The sequence below is a fragment of the Bubalus kerabau genome, chromosome 18 (assembly GCF_029407905.1).
Source record: "Bubalus kerabau isolate K-KA32 ecotype Philippines breed swamp buffalo chromosome 18, PCC_UOA_SB_1v2, whole genome shotgun sequence".
NCBI classification, from domain to species: Eukaryota; Metazoa; Chordata; class Mammalia; order Artiodactyla; family Bovidae; genus Bubalus; species Bubalus kerabau.
In genome coordinates, this window is record NC_073641.1 from 30,264,155 (window position 1) to 30,277,810 (window position 13,656).

General features: G+C 38.6%; 1 protein-coding gene across 2 annotated transcripts in view; it reads right to left on the bottom strand.

The window, feature by feature from the left end:
* Positions 1–13,656, bottom strand: part of PARP8 (poly(ADP-ribose) polymerase family member 8) — a 201,204-nt gene that overhangs the window by 99,294 nt on the left and 88,254 nt on the right. For both annotated transcript variants that reach the window (XM_055554414.1, XM_055554413.1), the window contains exon 4: positions 2,103–2,140. In XM_055554414.1, the coding sequence (XP_055410389.1) occupies positions 2,103–2,140 (38 nt within the window). The remainder of the gene's footprint in view (positions 1–2,102; positions 2,141–13,656) is intronic.

A 13,656-nucleotide genomic window follows, 5' to 3' on the forward strand; every position in this document is an offset into this window, starting at 1 on the left:
AACTTTTTTCTTTATATAGTTCATGTCTTGGTTCTTCCAATAATATCTGCCTAGAATACTTTTGATACTACTATTAAAAATAGGTATATATTTAATAATGAATAACTTCTTATAAAATTGTACAATAGTTTTATAGCATGCTACACTTGAAATATATGGAGATCATAGTAAAGTAACTGTAAGGGAATTTGTGATTTCTGAAAATTATTTTAAAATATTAAATTTGATTTTACAAAAAGGTTAAATGCAGAATGAATATTGCTACAGGAAATACTTAGGTTAAAAGCTAAAGAAATAAATTTTACAATATTCTGACACCACATTATTAACTAATTATTTTTTTAATATTCAAAATACATATAATCAAAATTATAGCAATCTACTCATTTTATACAGAAATTATGATCTCAATATGCATAGTAAATGAACAAAATAGTTATGATTTAAATAGGAATTAGAATTATGACTTTAACTTATAACACACATAGGTCAGTTTGGTAACCATCAGATTTTATTAGGAATGAATATGGAGTAAAAAGTATATATATGAAATATAAGCAGATAAAATTTGCTAATGTTTTCTACAGTGTATGATAAACAATAGATTCCTGCATTATACCTTTTGGGGTAAACTGTGTGTTTAGTTGTGTCTGATTCTTTGCGACCCTGTGGACTGTGGTCCGCCAGGCTCCTCTGTCCACAGGGATTCTCCAGGCAAGAATACTGGAGTGGGTTGCCATGACCCCCTCCAGGAGACATTCCCAACCCAGGGACTGAACCCATGTTTTCCGCATTGAAGAAGGATTCTTTATCATCTCAGCCACCAAGGAAGCCCAAGAATACTGGAGTGGGTAGCCTATCCCTTCTTCAGGGGATCTTCCTGACCCAGGAATCAAACCAGGGTCTCCTGCATTGCAGGAGGAATCTCTACTAGCCGAGCTACCCGGGAAGCCCCAATCAAGACAGTTTCAATCTTCTCTAAGTCTACAGTCTCATGCTCTTACTCAAGATAAAATTACACATATCATTTGTGAGAAAAGAACTAAAGATAAACAAATCTTGCTCATATCTTCAAATTATTATGACAAATGTTGGCAAACACATCCTGGGCTCTGGTGAGATTACAGTGAGTCCAGAAAGTAAGACTGAACATGGCCTTGAAGAAAGACACTGGTTTGATGTATAAAAAAATGAATCTATAGTGATCTTACATTCTGCTTTTTATGCACAAGTGTTTGTGGACCTAGTAATCGATTTCAGGACACACAGGGAGGACAGCTGAGCATATGTAAGAAGCCTAGGGCAGTCTAGCAGTACGGTCCACGGGCTCTGGATTACTGGGTTCCAGTTACAGCTCTTCCCCTAAGGGCACTGTCATCATTCATCTGTAAAATGGGGACATTATGGTAACAATCTCATAGGGTGGTTGCAAGAATTGTTTAATTATATACACACTTAGAGAAGCACTTCCCTGGTGGCTCAGATAGTAAAGACTCTGCCTGCAATGTGGGAGACCCAGGATTGATCCCTGGGGTCAGGAAGATCCCCTAGAAAAGGGAATGACTATCCACTCCAGTATTCTTGCCTGGAGAATTCCGTGGACAGAGGAGCCTGGAGGGCCACAGTCCATGGGGTTGCAAAGACTAGGACACAACTGAGCGTGTTATCACATACACATACACTTAGAGAAATTGAGAACGGCTTGTTATTTTCAACTATTACTATTACTTTTAGCTATTGTTTTAGTTGTTGCTCCTACCTATTATTTTTAGGTTATGAAAAACCAAATGATTTCCCCAAACCAACAACTAAACCAGTTTAGACAACCTTTATTTTAACCATAATGAGGTAAGTACATAGGCTGACACTATCATATGGGCTTAAAGAAAGATTAGTTTTCACAGGGAAACTATTTTGATTCTGGACTGCATCTCAGGGTAAGACATGTACCTAGCAGGAAATCAACAGAATTATATCTTTAAGTCTTCCCCTGCCAGTGATTCACCCCTGGATATATTTAAATGCATTCCATATCTCCAGAAGAAAAAATATTCAAAGGAATCATGGCATAAATATTTGTAATAAAAAGAAGAAAAACATACCTGGGTAATCTTCAGATACATGTACTGAATAGGATACACTGTTAAAACAAGGCAGGGGGGGAGAGAAAAGACAGGCTCAAGTTACTACTAAGGTAGACATGCTTTTACACAGTAAAAACCAACTTCAGGTTACTCATTAATTTATATAGATACAAGTATAAACAGAAATCAAGATGTTTGACACAGGAATCCTAACAGATTTTTTAAATACATGACATAGTAATATAAATCTTTTGTGATACTTTTTATAGTATAGCTAGGTCTTTTTATCTCAGCAGTGTCTAACATTCAGTTCTTTATAAACATGTGCATTGTTTGTGTGCTGCTGCTGCTGCTGCTAAGTCGCTTCAGTCGTGTCCGATTCTGTGCGACCCCATAGACGGCAGCCCACCAGGCTCCACAGTCTCTGGGATTCTTCAGGCAAGAACACTGGAGTGGGTTGCCATTTCCTTCTCCAATGCATGAAAAGTCAAAAGTGAAAGTGAAGTCACTCAGTCGTGTCCGACTCCTAGCGACCCCATGGACTGCAGCCCACCAGGCTCCTCTGTCCATGGGATTTTCCAGGCAAGAGTACTGGAGTGGGGTGCCATTGCCTTCTCCGCATTGTTTGTGTAGGTTTTATCAAATCATCTTTTCTTACCAAAAAATGAAGTATTCTCCCATGTAGTATGGCACTTAAGGATCTAAACATTTATTTTTAATATTGTCTTTTCATAATATGTTGTGCTTTTTGAAACAGGTCCTTTACTTTAAAGAATTAACAAAATGGTGACAGTGTACCTAATAGGTATTCATAAACCAATCTCTCATCACCACCGTATATAGTAAATAAACTACCTCCTGTACTCAGAAGGATTGGGTTGTTTTAAAAATCACTTTTAGCAACTCCATTCTCGGTAACCCCACTGTTTCTATGTATTTATCTCGTGACACATGGGGATTTGTCATACTTTGTTTATTCTCCTTTATCAACTAGATTGCAAGTCACTTGAAATTAAGGTCCATTGATATTTGTATTTTCAGCACAGTTACCTAGGCTAGACACACATGCATGATATTCAGCACATATTCAGTATTAGCTTTTTGGATGGATCAGTGGGGCTGCCACTTGTCACAAAAAAGTCAAAACTGAGTTCAAGTTCAGCCAAAATAACTACCTGTTCAGACCAAAAATTATCAATTGTCTTTGAAGAAATTTACAGAATACACAGCCTATATGAAGTATCATTCACCAAGTCAATACAGTCCAAATTACTTGACACATTAACAAATAAAAAAAAACTTGAACCTACTTCAAGAAAAAAATTTGACTCGTCTATGAGATTAGCCCTCAATAATGTTAAAACAGTAAATAAGCATGGTCCAAGAGTTGGTGATGGACAGGGAGGCCTGGTGTGCTGCGATTCATGGGGTCGCAAAGAATCGGACACGACTGAGCGACTGAACTGAACTGAACTGAAGGATGTGAAGGAAAATCTAATCTCAAGAAGAAACAAATACAAAGAGACAATCAGGGTCTTGTGAGACGCTAGCAAAGTAGCAAATATTTTATATAATTGGAGCTTTAGAAGATGAAAAGAGAGAATAATGCAGGAAAATAAAGCTGAAAATCTCCAAATTTGGGTGAAAGACATCGATGTGTTAATTGAAGAAGCTCAGAATACTCCAAACAGGATAAGGGCAAAGACATCTACTTCCAGGCACACATAATCAAACTGCTGAGAAACAAATACAAAGAGAAAAATTTCACAGAAGAGAAACAAAAGACACATTATATACAGGGAAATAAGAATCAATGTTAAGTTTTTGTAAGAAACCACAGAGGACACAGGACAGGAGAAAAGCAGAGTAGGGGCGGCGGCGGGAGGAGGGGACGGGGAAATAACAGCTATGAACCAAGAATTCTTTATCCAGGCCATAAATCTGTCCAAAGTGAAGGCCAATAAAGAATCTTTCAGATAAAGGAAAATTGTGGAAATACGTCTCAACAGACTTAAAGTATAAGAAATCCCAAACAAAGTTCCCAGGCTAACTGATAATTAGAATTTCAAATACCCAGAAGGAATGAAGAGCACCAGAAACTGTCATGCTTTGTTTGACAAAATATAAAAGACTGTATTTCTCATAATGTTTTAAAAATACATATGGGTGTTTAAAGTAAAAATTCAGCACCGTGTGATTTATAACATGTAAATGTAGTACCCATGGCAGGTACAGAATAATGTGCGGGAAGGGTTAAATGGTCATATATAGCTTCAAGGTCCTTAATCTTATGGGAAATGGTATAATATTAACCCTAAATAATATCTCTAAGAAATTGTAAGAATATACATTGTAATTCCTAGAGCAAGCCCAAAACAAGATTAAAGACAATAATAAATTACATGGAATTCTAAAATCATTCTGGAACCTTTAATCCCAAAGAAAGCAGGAACAGAAGAACAAAACACAAGGAACAAATAGAAAACAAACAAATACTAAATAGTATGAATCCTACCATAGCAAGAATTGCCTTAAATGCCGATGGAGTAAACACACTGAATAAAAGGCAAAGATCGATACATAGATTTAAAAAAGCCAGATCCACTTCCATGCTGTCTTTAAGAGATCCACATTAAATAAAAATACAGGTAGATTGAAATTTTTTAAATGGAAAAGATATACCATGCAACAGTAAGCATAAGAAGACTGAAGTGTTTAATAACAAAGAACTCAAGACAGACAGGAAGATATCATTTATAATGATATCATTCATTAATCCAAAGGATTAATCCATCAGGATGAAGGCACAATAATCACAGATGTGTATGTACCTAATAACAGAGCTCCAAAACACGTGAGACAAACCTGACAGTATTAAAAGGAAAAACAGACAATTCAACATAGTATGAGAAACTGACAGAACCACTCCCCTCCAAAAAAAGATCATTAAAGACACAGATGATTTGAAATACATTTTCATAGAAAATTACAACCACAAAAGATATTCAAAAGACTATCTTTTTCTCTTTAGATACACATGGGTAAAGTCACATACTGGGCTATAAAACTGCTGCTGCTGCTGCTGCTAAGTCACTTCAGTCATGTCCGACTCTGTGCGACCCCATAGATGACAGCCCACCAGGCTCCCCCGTCCCTGGGATTCTCCAGGCAAGAACACTGGAGTGGGTTGCCATTTCCTTCTCCAATGCATGAAAGTGAAAAGTGGAAGTGAAGTCGCTTAGTCGTGTCCGATCCTCAGCGATCCCATGGACTGCAGCCTTCCAGGCTCCTCTGTCCATGGGGTTTTCCAGGCAAGAGTACTGGAGTGGGGTGCCATCGCCTTCTCCGGGGCTATAAAACTAGTCCTAATAAATGTGAACGCATAGTTGTTCAGGGTTCACTAGTTTATATCCTGGTCTCCCTGGCTCATCTTGTCCTTAAAACACTAAATCTTAAGTCCTCAAAAAGCCACTGCCTTTTAGAATTTGTGACTGGACTCTGTTACCTTCGCCACAGGCAATGCAACTCTCCCAGTCAAGCCCAAGTCTCCAGGACTCCACCAGTCAAATCCCTGGCATGTTTTTCTAGTCCTTGGAAAGTAATCAGTCAGGGACAAGAAAGACTAAATAAAGAGGACAGTAGGAAAGAAAGATGGTTAATATGAGACCAAGCACTGATATGTTGGTTCTTTCATAAAGCATATTTAATTGTTCAATTAATTCAAGAAGCATTTCTTGGTAACTGCTAAAAGTCAAATACTGTGTTAATCCCAAATAAGACTCAGGTAGAAAAAAAACTGAAACATGACTAAACTATTAATTCAGAGGGAAATAAAGAATATGAAATATAATGAATATGACAGACCAAGAAATCTGAATATTTTAAAGCACATCAGACTCTTTTTTTTTTTTGCTTTTTATTTTTAAATAATTATAGAGTCACGTGAAGTTACACAGATAGTGCAGAGAAGTCTCATGTTTCTCCACTGATTACATCTTATGCACTGATAGTACAACATCAAAAGGAGGAAATCGACACTAGTGTGTATGTCATTTGTTCACATTTGCATCATGTACCCACTATTGCAAATCAAGACACAGAACGATTTGATCGCTCAACATCTCCCTCTTTAGAGTCATACTTATCTGCCTTTATACCTATATCCCTAAACTCAGGCAGCCACTAATCAGTTCTCCTTCTCTGTAATTTTGTCAGTTCAAGATTATTATTATGTAAGTGAAATCAGAGTATGAAGCGTAGCAGTATTTTAGGTAAAATTAGTACTTCGAAAAAATTACTATGATTGGAAACATTTAGGATAGACTGAAGAGGAGAGGGATCGAATTAAGTAATAAAATATGAGCAAACATCAGTGGGGAGGTATGTAATGGGAAGGAGAAGCAGGAACAAATGGCAGATGCTGGACCCCTGCCAAGAGCCCAGCTTTGGGCCCTGAATCAAATGCCAAAAATTAGAAGATAAAATAACCATGCCTCAAACAAGCTGGAGGAAATATATACTATGACCCCATGTGAATTCATCTTCCCACAATTCATTTCCTTACAATGGAATGATACTATGTAGAAAGGAAATTATGGATGATCAGGGCAAGCCTTTATCTGGCAGTACTATGTGACAGAAGCCTGGGAATTTGCCAAAGATTATGCTCAGTACTGAGCTGAATTGATTCCCAACAGCTTACCATCTCAACCTACGGCACTTGGATTCATTTTTCATCCGAATCAATGTTTAGAACCAAAAGGAAGCCTTAGTACAGTCCCATGTCTATCTTCAATTAGGGAGACTGCTGTGGTTAGGCCAAGCAAACTGGATCAAATTCCAACTTTGAGCTGGGTGGCAGAAGAAAAGTAATTTCTGTACACTCAGCTCCCATCTCTTTTCAGTAAAATGGAGGAATCCAGATCTACCTTATCAGCCTGCTGTGATGATTTAATGGCTTAACAGGTGTAAAGCCCCCAGGACAATGCCAGACACTAGCAGCAGGTGCAGAGTAATTTTAGCTTCCAGTACAAGCAGTGAAAATTTACAGAAGTGAAATTTTACATGAATGAATGTTCTCTGGGGAACTCAGTTTGTTCAAAATCACAATATAATGCATTTTTTTTCAGAGACCAAAGCTAACATGGGTGATTTTATTTTATGGTTGTATTATCCTCATCATATTAGGAGACTTTCCCATGTTCAGGATCATGCTTAATTTTTCAAATACAAAATAGAAAACAAGAGCCCTACAAAATGATTCATCAACTCCTGTGATGTATAGCATCTTCAGGGTTGTACACCAGAAGGAAAATCACTAGGGCTGTAAAATCTGAATCAGTTTCACTTACAGAGTCCTTAGGGAAACAATCTAATAGAAACAGACATGGATGATTAAAGCTAAAGGACCTAATAGGTAGGGCTAAAAAAAGAACAAAGAACCAAGCTTAAATAGATATGAGAGTAAGTGTAGCACATGCAGTACATAATAAATGTTAAAGCACGCAAAAAAAAAAAAAAAGAGAGAGAGAGAAGTGAAAGTGAAAGATGGTGAGTATGAGAAGGAAGAAAAACTTGGAGCAAGCTCTGAAATCTTATTTTTAAAAATGCCTTCAGATATCTGGAATTTGCTAAATTACAAATACACTGAGGTGCTTTGACAAAGAAATTCAAGTCCATCGATAGGTATTTGGCATATACTGAATGCACCATACTAGGTTCTTAATATCACAAGTTTAAAACTACAATCTATAAGTTATTTGTATGATCTCAATAATTTTTTTTTTATAAAATGGTTGCTTCTGCCTCTTATTGCTCTGACAGCATCTATCCCAAAGATACCTTCCAACAGCCAAGAGCATCTGGAGCAGTTCCTGGAAGAGCCCTCTCGGATGTTGAGTATCTACCTAATCTTGTACTTTGTTTATGTATTTGTTTACTCCTATAATTAAATTGCCAACATCCACTGGATCATCCAAAAAGCAATAGAGTTCCAGAAAAACATCTATTTCTGTTTTATTGACTACGCCAAAGCCTTTGACTGTGGGATCACAATAAACTGTGGAAAATTCTGAAAGAGATGGGAATACCAGACCACCTGACCTGCCTCTTGAGAAACCTATATGAAGGTCAGGAAGCAACAGTTAGAACTGGACATGAAACAACAGACTGGTTCCAAATAGGAAAAGGAATATGTCAAGGCTGTACATTGTCACCCAGCTTATTTAACTTCTATGCAGAGTACATCATGAGAAACGCTGGACTGGAGGAAGCACAAGCTGGAATCAAGATTGCTGGGAGAAATATCAGTAACCTCAGATATGCAGATGACAACATGCTTATGGCAGAAAGTGAAGAAGAACTACAGGGCCTCTTGATGAAAGTGAAAGAGGAGAGTGAAAAGGTTGGCTTAAAGCTCAACATTCAGAAAACGAAGATCATGGCATCTGGTCCCATCACTTCATGGGAAATAGATGGGGAAACAGTGGCAACAGTGTCAGACTTTATTTTTGGGGGCTCCAAAATCACTGCAGATGGTGATCGGAGCCATGAAATAAAAAGACACTTACTCCTTGGAAGGAAAGTTATGACCAACCTAGACAGCATATTAAAAAGCAGAGACATCACTTAGCCAACAAAGGTCCGTCTAGTCTAGGCTATTGTTTTTCTGGTGGTCATGTATGGATGTGAGAGCTGGACTATAAAGAAAGCTGAGCGCTGAAGAATTGATGCCTTTGAACTGTGGTGTTGGAGAAGACTCTTGAGAGTCCCTTGGACTGCAAGGAGATCCAACCAGTCAAAGGAGATCAGTCCTGGGTGTTCATTGGAAGGACTGATGTTGAAGCTGAAACTCCAATACTTTGGCCACCTGATGCAAAGAGCTGACTCATTGGAAAAGACCCTGATGCTGGGAAAGATTGAAGGTGGGAGAAGAAGGGGACGACAGAGGATGAGATGGTTGGATGGCATCACTGACTCGATGGACATGAGTGTGGGTAAATTCCAGGATATGGTGATGGACAGGGGGGCCTGGTGTGCTGCAGTCCATGAGGTCACAGAGTCAGACACGACTGAGCTGAACTGAGCCGCTCTCTACACACCACCTTTCCCTCCTCTGCCGTGCGCTCCCAGCTTCCCAAGCAGGTCGCCTGCCTGTCTCCATCGCCAGGTTAACGCATGCCAGCCATTCTCCACTCCTAGCCCTGGGCTCTGAGTGCTGCTGAAAGGACAGAGGAGCTAAATCTAGTGGCACGCCATGTGGTATGTGACACCAGCTGTGCACAACTTAGCTCAGTGGCCCCCAGAGCCCACCTCTCACACGCTCTCACACCTCTCACACCTCTCACACCTCTCACACCTCTCACACGCTCTCACACCTCTCACACCTCTCACACGCTCTCACACCTCTCACACGCTCTCACACCTCTCACACGCTCCTTTGCTGCTGCTTCCCAGTAGTCTTTTCAACCCCCCACATCTTCCAACACCTTATAACTATTAATACCTGCCTTTTACAGTGCATATTAAGATACAATAGACGATCATATGGTTACTCCCTCAAGGCATTCTCTTGTTTCTCCACCAACCACCTATAGGCTCATACTTCTCTTCTGGCATCCAGAAAGAAGGAAATCTCCGTCCTTTTATCTAAGACTAACACATCTACATGATTTATAGATCCCATAAGCTCACAGTCCATTTGGTACCTTTCTCGATTAATTTAATCTAACAATGACATCATTTTAAATTAATCAAAATTTGTAATTATCCAAGTAAGAAGAGATCTGCCCACAAAGATATTAATGGTAGTAACATTTAAAAAGAAAAAGTGCCCCCAAAACCATAAGTGCCAATAATAAGATTCCACCAACTATTACATACACACAAAGTGATGCCTGGAAACTATGAAAAAATAATGGTGTAAAATAATATGTAATGAATGAGATAAGTGTTTCTGATACATTAAGGTACATACAAAAAAATCAGACTGCTGTAAACATATTTTTGTTAAAAATGTATAAATGCATGTCTACACAGATAGAAACATGGCTTGAAAAATAATGACAAACTTGAATAGTTATCTCTTGGTAATTGGATGAAAGGAAACTCTACTGTTTATATTGTTTCGATCCTTACAATAAATTTATTCTGTGTAAAAAGGAAAAACCTAGTAATGTTTAAGCTCTCCTCTTACCTTGTAGCCTTTTTTCATCACTCTACTTTTCTTCTCAAAGTTAAGTTTTTATAAAGAATAATCTAACCAGTCTTCACTAGCGATCAACTCTACAGGCACCTTAAAATCTGGCTTACACGCCTACTACTCCACCAAAATTCTATTTCTCCATGTCACTGTCGGTCTTTTTTATTTCTAGTTATTTTCTTACATGAATTTTCAGATGCAGTTAATAAAAACAAAGATATCATGAAACCCTCCTTCCTTGGGTTTTGAACTCCACTTCTCCCTGGGTCCCTGGCTTGCTTTTGATGTCTCCTTAATCTCTTTCGATATTTCACATTTCACATTGTTTTTGTATTTCAATGCTTTCTGCTCTATTTTTTCAAATGAGTAATCTCAACTACATCCATGAGAATCTCCTACCAGCCAGAAGCAGAAGATTCAAATATTCCCAATCTCTAAATCAAGCAGGCAGCTTCTTTTTTTTCCCCCTCTCACATTTTCAATAGGATATTCTGCTAGCAAATTAAACCCAACACATACAAAACAGAACTCATAGGCTTCTTCACATGAATTTTCAACTCAGCAGATTAAATAGCAAGAAATTCAGTGCAAATAAGAGCAGCAGCTGCTGTTAGGGAACTAGAGACCAATTTACTACTTGACCATATATATCAGGGTACAAGCCCTTTGGCCACTTTCTGGAGCAGGAAAATTCTGATTCAGTAGATCTGAAGTGGAACCTGGGAGTGTGTATCTATACAAAGCACCCAGAGTGATTCTGATGAAGGTAAGCTCTGGATCTTGTTTTCAAAAACATACAAATACAGGTCCTACAGAGTAAAATTCTAACTCCTTAGCATGTCTTCCAAGGCTCGTCATGATCTGACCCGTAAGTTCCTAACTAGCCAAAACCCTCACAAACAGCCACAGACCTTAACATCCAACCACGTCAGGTTCTACCATTCCCCAAACAGGTCATCTTTTTCACACAAATGAACCTGGTTCCAGACTGCTGGGCTCTACCATTATTAACTGTGTGACAGACACTTAGATAACTAACCATTCTCTGCCTCAGTTACCCCATCTGTAGCACCTATCTCTTAGGGCTGTTGTGAGGAGTAAACAAGTTAACACATGTAAAGCACTGAGAAGAAAAAAAATGACACCAAAGTATTCTATAAACATTAGTTGCTTCATTAATAATATTATTTCAATGATTATTACTTCTACACATAGACTTATTTTCTGAGAACACACCCCCTCTCCCCTCAATATTCAAATCTCAAAAGCAACTGCCTATGAAACTTCAAAAACTCGGGCAGACTTGGGTTTTTTTTCCCCCGTGTCCCACTTTACCTTGACCTTAACTGTCCTTAGACTAAAGGTACAGACCAAACACTGTCATCCCCAAACCCCCACGGCTTTGCCACAGTAACTCAGCAATTAAATAAATTCTGAATAAATGAACTGATCATTCATATCTTTTTCCAAAATTACTTAAAAATAGACCATGCCATTCCTAGACAGAATACCTACTATGAAGTAGGGAGTACTCAAATATTCGATAAAAATCAGATCACCAAGTGTGGTGACCAGTAGTTCTCCCTGTGGGTACATACCACTGTACATGCGTCAGTCCCTTTCATCACATTCTTTTCACAGGCTTTTTGTGATGTATAGAAGCAGAAAAGGTTCTGAACACCCACGTCATGGGTATTCTCTTTTCATTTTCGAATCTACACAATGAGGGTGTGATACTTAAAATTATTACCAGACCTGATCGCATGAGCTGAAATTCAGTAACACAGTATAGGAGATCTCTGAGATGCTCAGAAATGGAAGCAACAGTTATGTTCACAAAAGAGTAGGCATGTTAGCTTTTCAAACTGATCAGTAGTTTAACTATTTTACCTGCCATGAGAATGCTACACATGAAAAGTCTTTATTTAACTTACTCCTATCTTGAAAGTATGGAAGAAGGAATGTCTGTTCGCCTAGAAAAAAAGAGGCAGGGGTATAGAAAATGTTCCATGAAAGGAATAAGCATGCTTTATCCAAGGCCTTCAGTGAAAACCCTATGAGCGTATATGACCTCCCTTCTTCCATTCCACTCAACATGAAGACACAAACAGGTTGCTCTCACTCCAGAACAGAAGGCTCATCTTTCCCACCAAGGAAATACATTGTTGATACGAGGCAATTTATACCACACTTTGTTTGTGTGTTTGTGCGAAGTGAATTCAGTCATGTCTGACTCTTTACGACACTATATACTGTAGCCCACCAGGCTCCTCTGTCCATGGGATTCTCCAGAATACTGGAGTGGGTTGCTATTTTCTTCTCCAGAGGATCTTCTCGACCCAGGGATGGAACCTGATCTCTTAAATCTCCTGCATTGGCAGGCAGGTTCTTTACCACTAGCGCCACTTGGGAAGCCCCCTTTACAAAGGTTCAAGGGTGAAGATGCTTGCCCAATAAACACTGAGTTTCTCAATAATATGCATGTTCCCATTTTCAAAGCTTATTTTGATAATCTTTAAAGTTATACTTTTAGCAAGATCAAAAGTGATGATGCTTTTTGCTTGACTTTAGGGAAGTGGCTGAGTCAGCAATTTTCTATGCTTAAATATTACACTATTGGTTGAAGGCAGGAGGAGAAGGGGACAAAAGAGGATGAGATGGTTGGAAGGCATCACCGACTAAATGGGCATGAGTCTGAGCAAGCTCCAGGAGTTGGTGATGGACAGGGAACCTGTTTGCTCCACGGGTCGCAAAGAGTGGGACACGACCGAGAGACTGAACTGAACTGATAGGTTAAATGTTTAGACTTGTAAGTAAACCATCTTTTCAACAAGGATGAACTTGAAAGACTTAAATCCAATTTTGATTAGTAACCCAGATGCATCCTTTATTTATAGCATTAACAAACTATACAGTAAGAGCAAAAATCATTCTTTTATACTGCCTTAGTTAAAAAAAAAAAAAGCCAATAGCTTATTTAAATAAAGTTCTACTTCTCTCTTTAATCGTAACCAAAAATAAGAGGAGATTACAAGTACAATTCCAACAAGACATGAATATTGGACAGAGAATGCCAGGTCATCACTATTAAGTTTTTGTTGTTCAGACTCTATAGTCATGTTCGACTCTGCGACTCCATGGATTGCAGCCAGGCTCCTCTTTCTTCCACTAACTCCCAAAGTGCCCTCAGATTCACGTCCATTGAGTCAGTGATGCTATCTAACGATCTCATCCTCTGCCACCCCCTTCTCCTTTTGCCTTCAATCTTTTCCAGGATCAATCTTCTCCAATGAGTTGGCTCTTCACATCATGTTAAGTTAATTATATACAACTACTAGCTGACACCTTCACTAGATTATACATATAATTTCC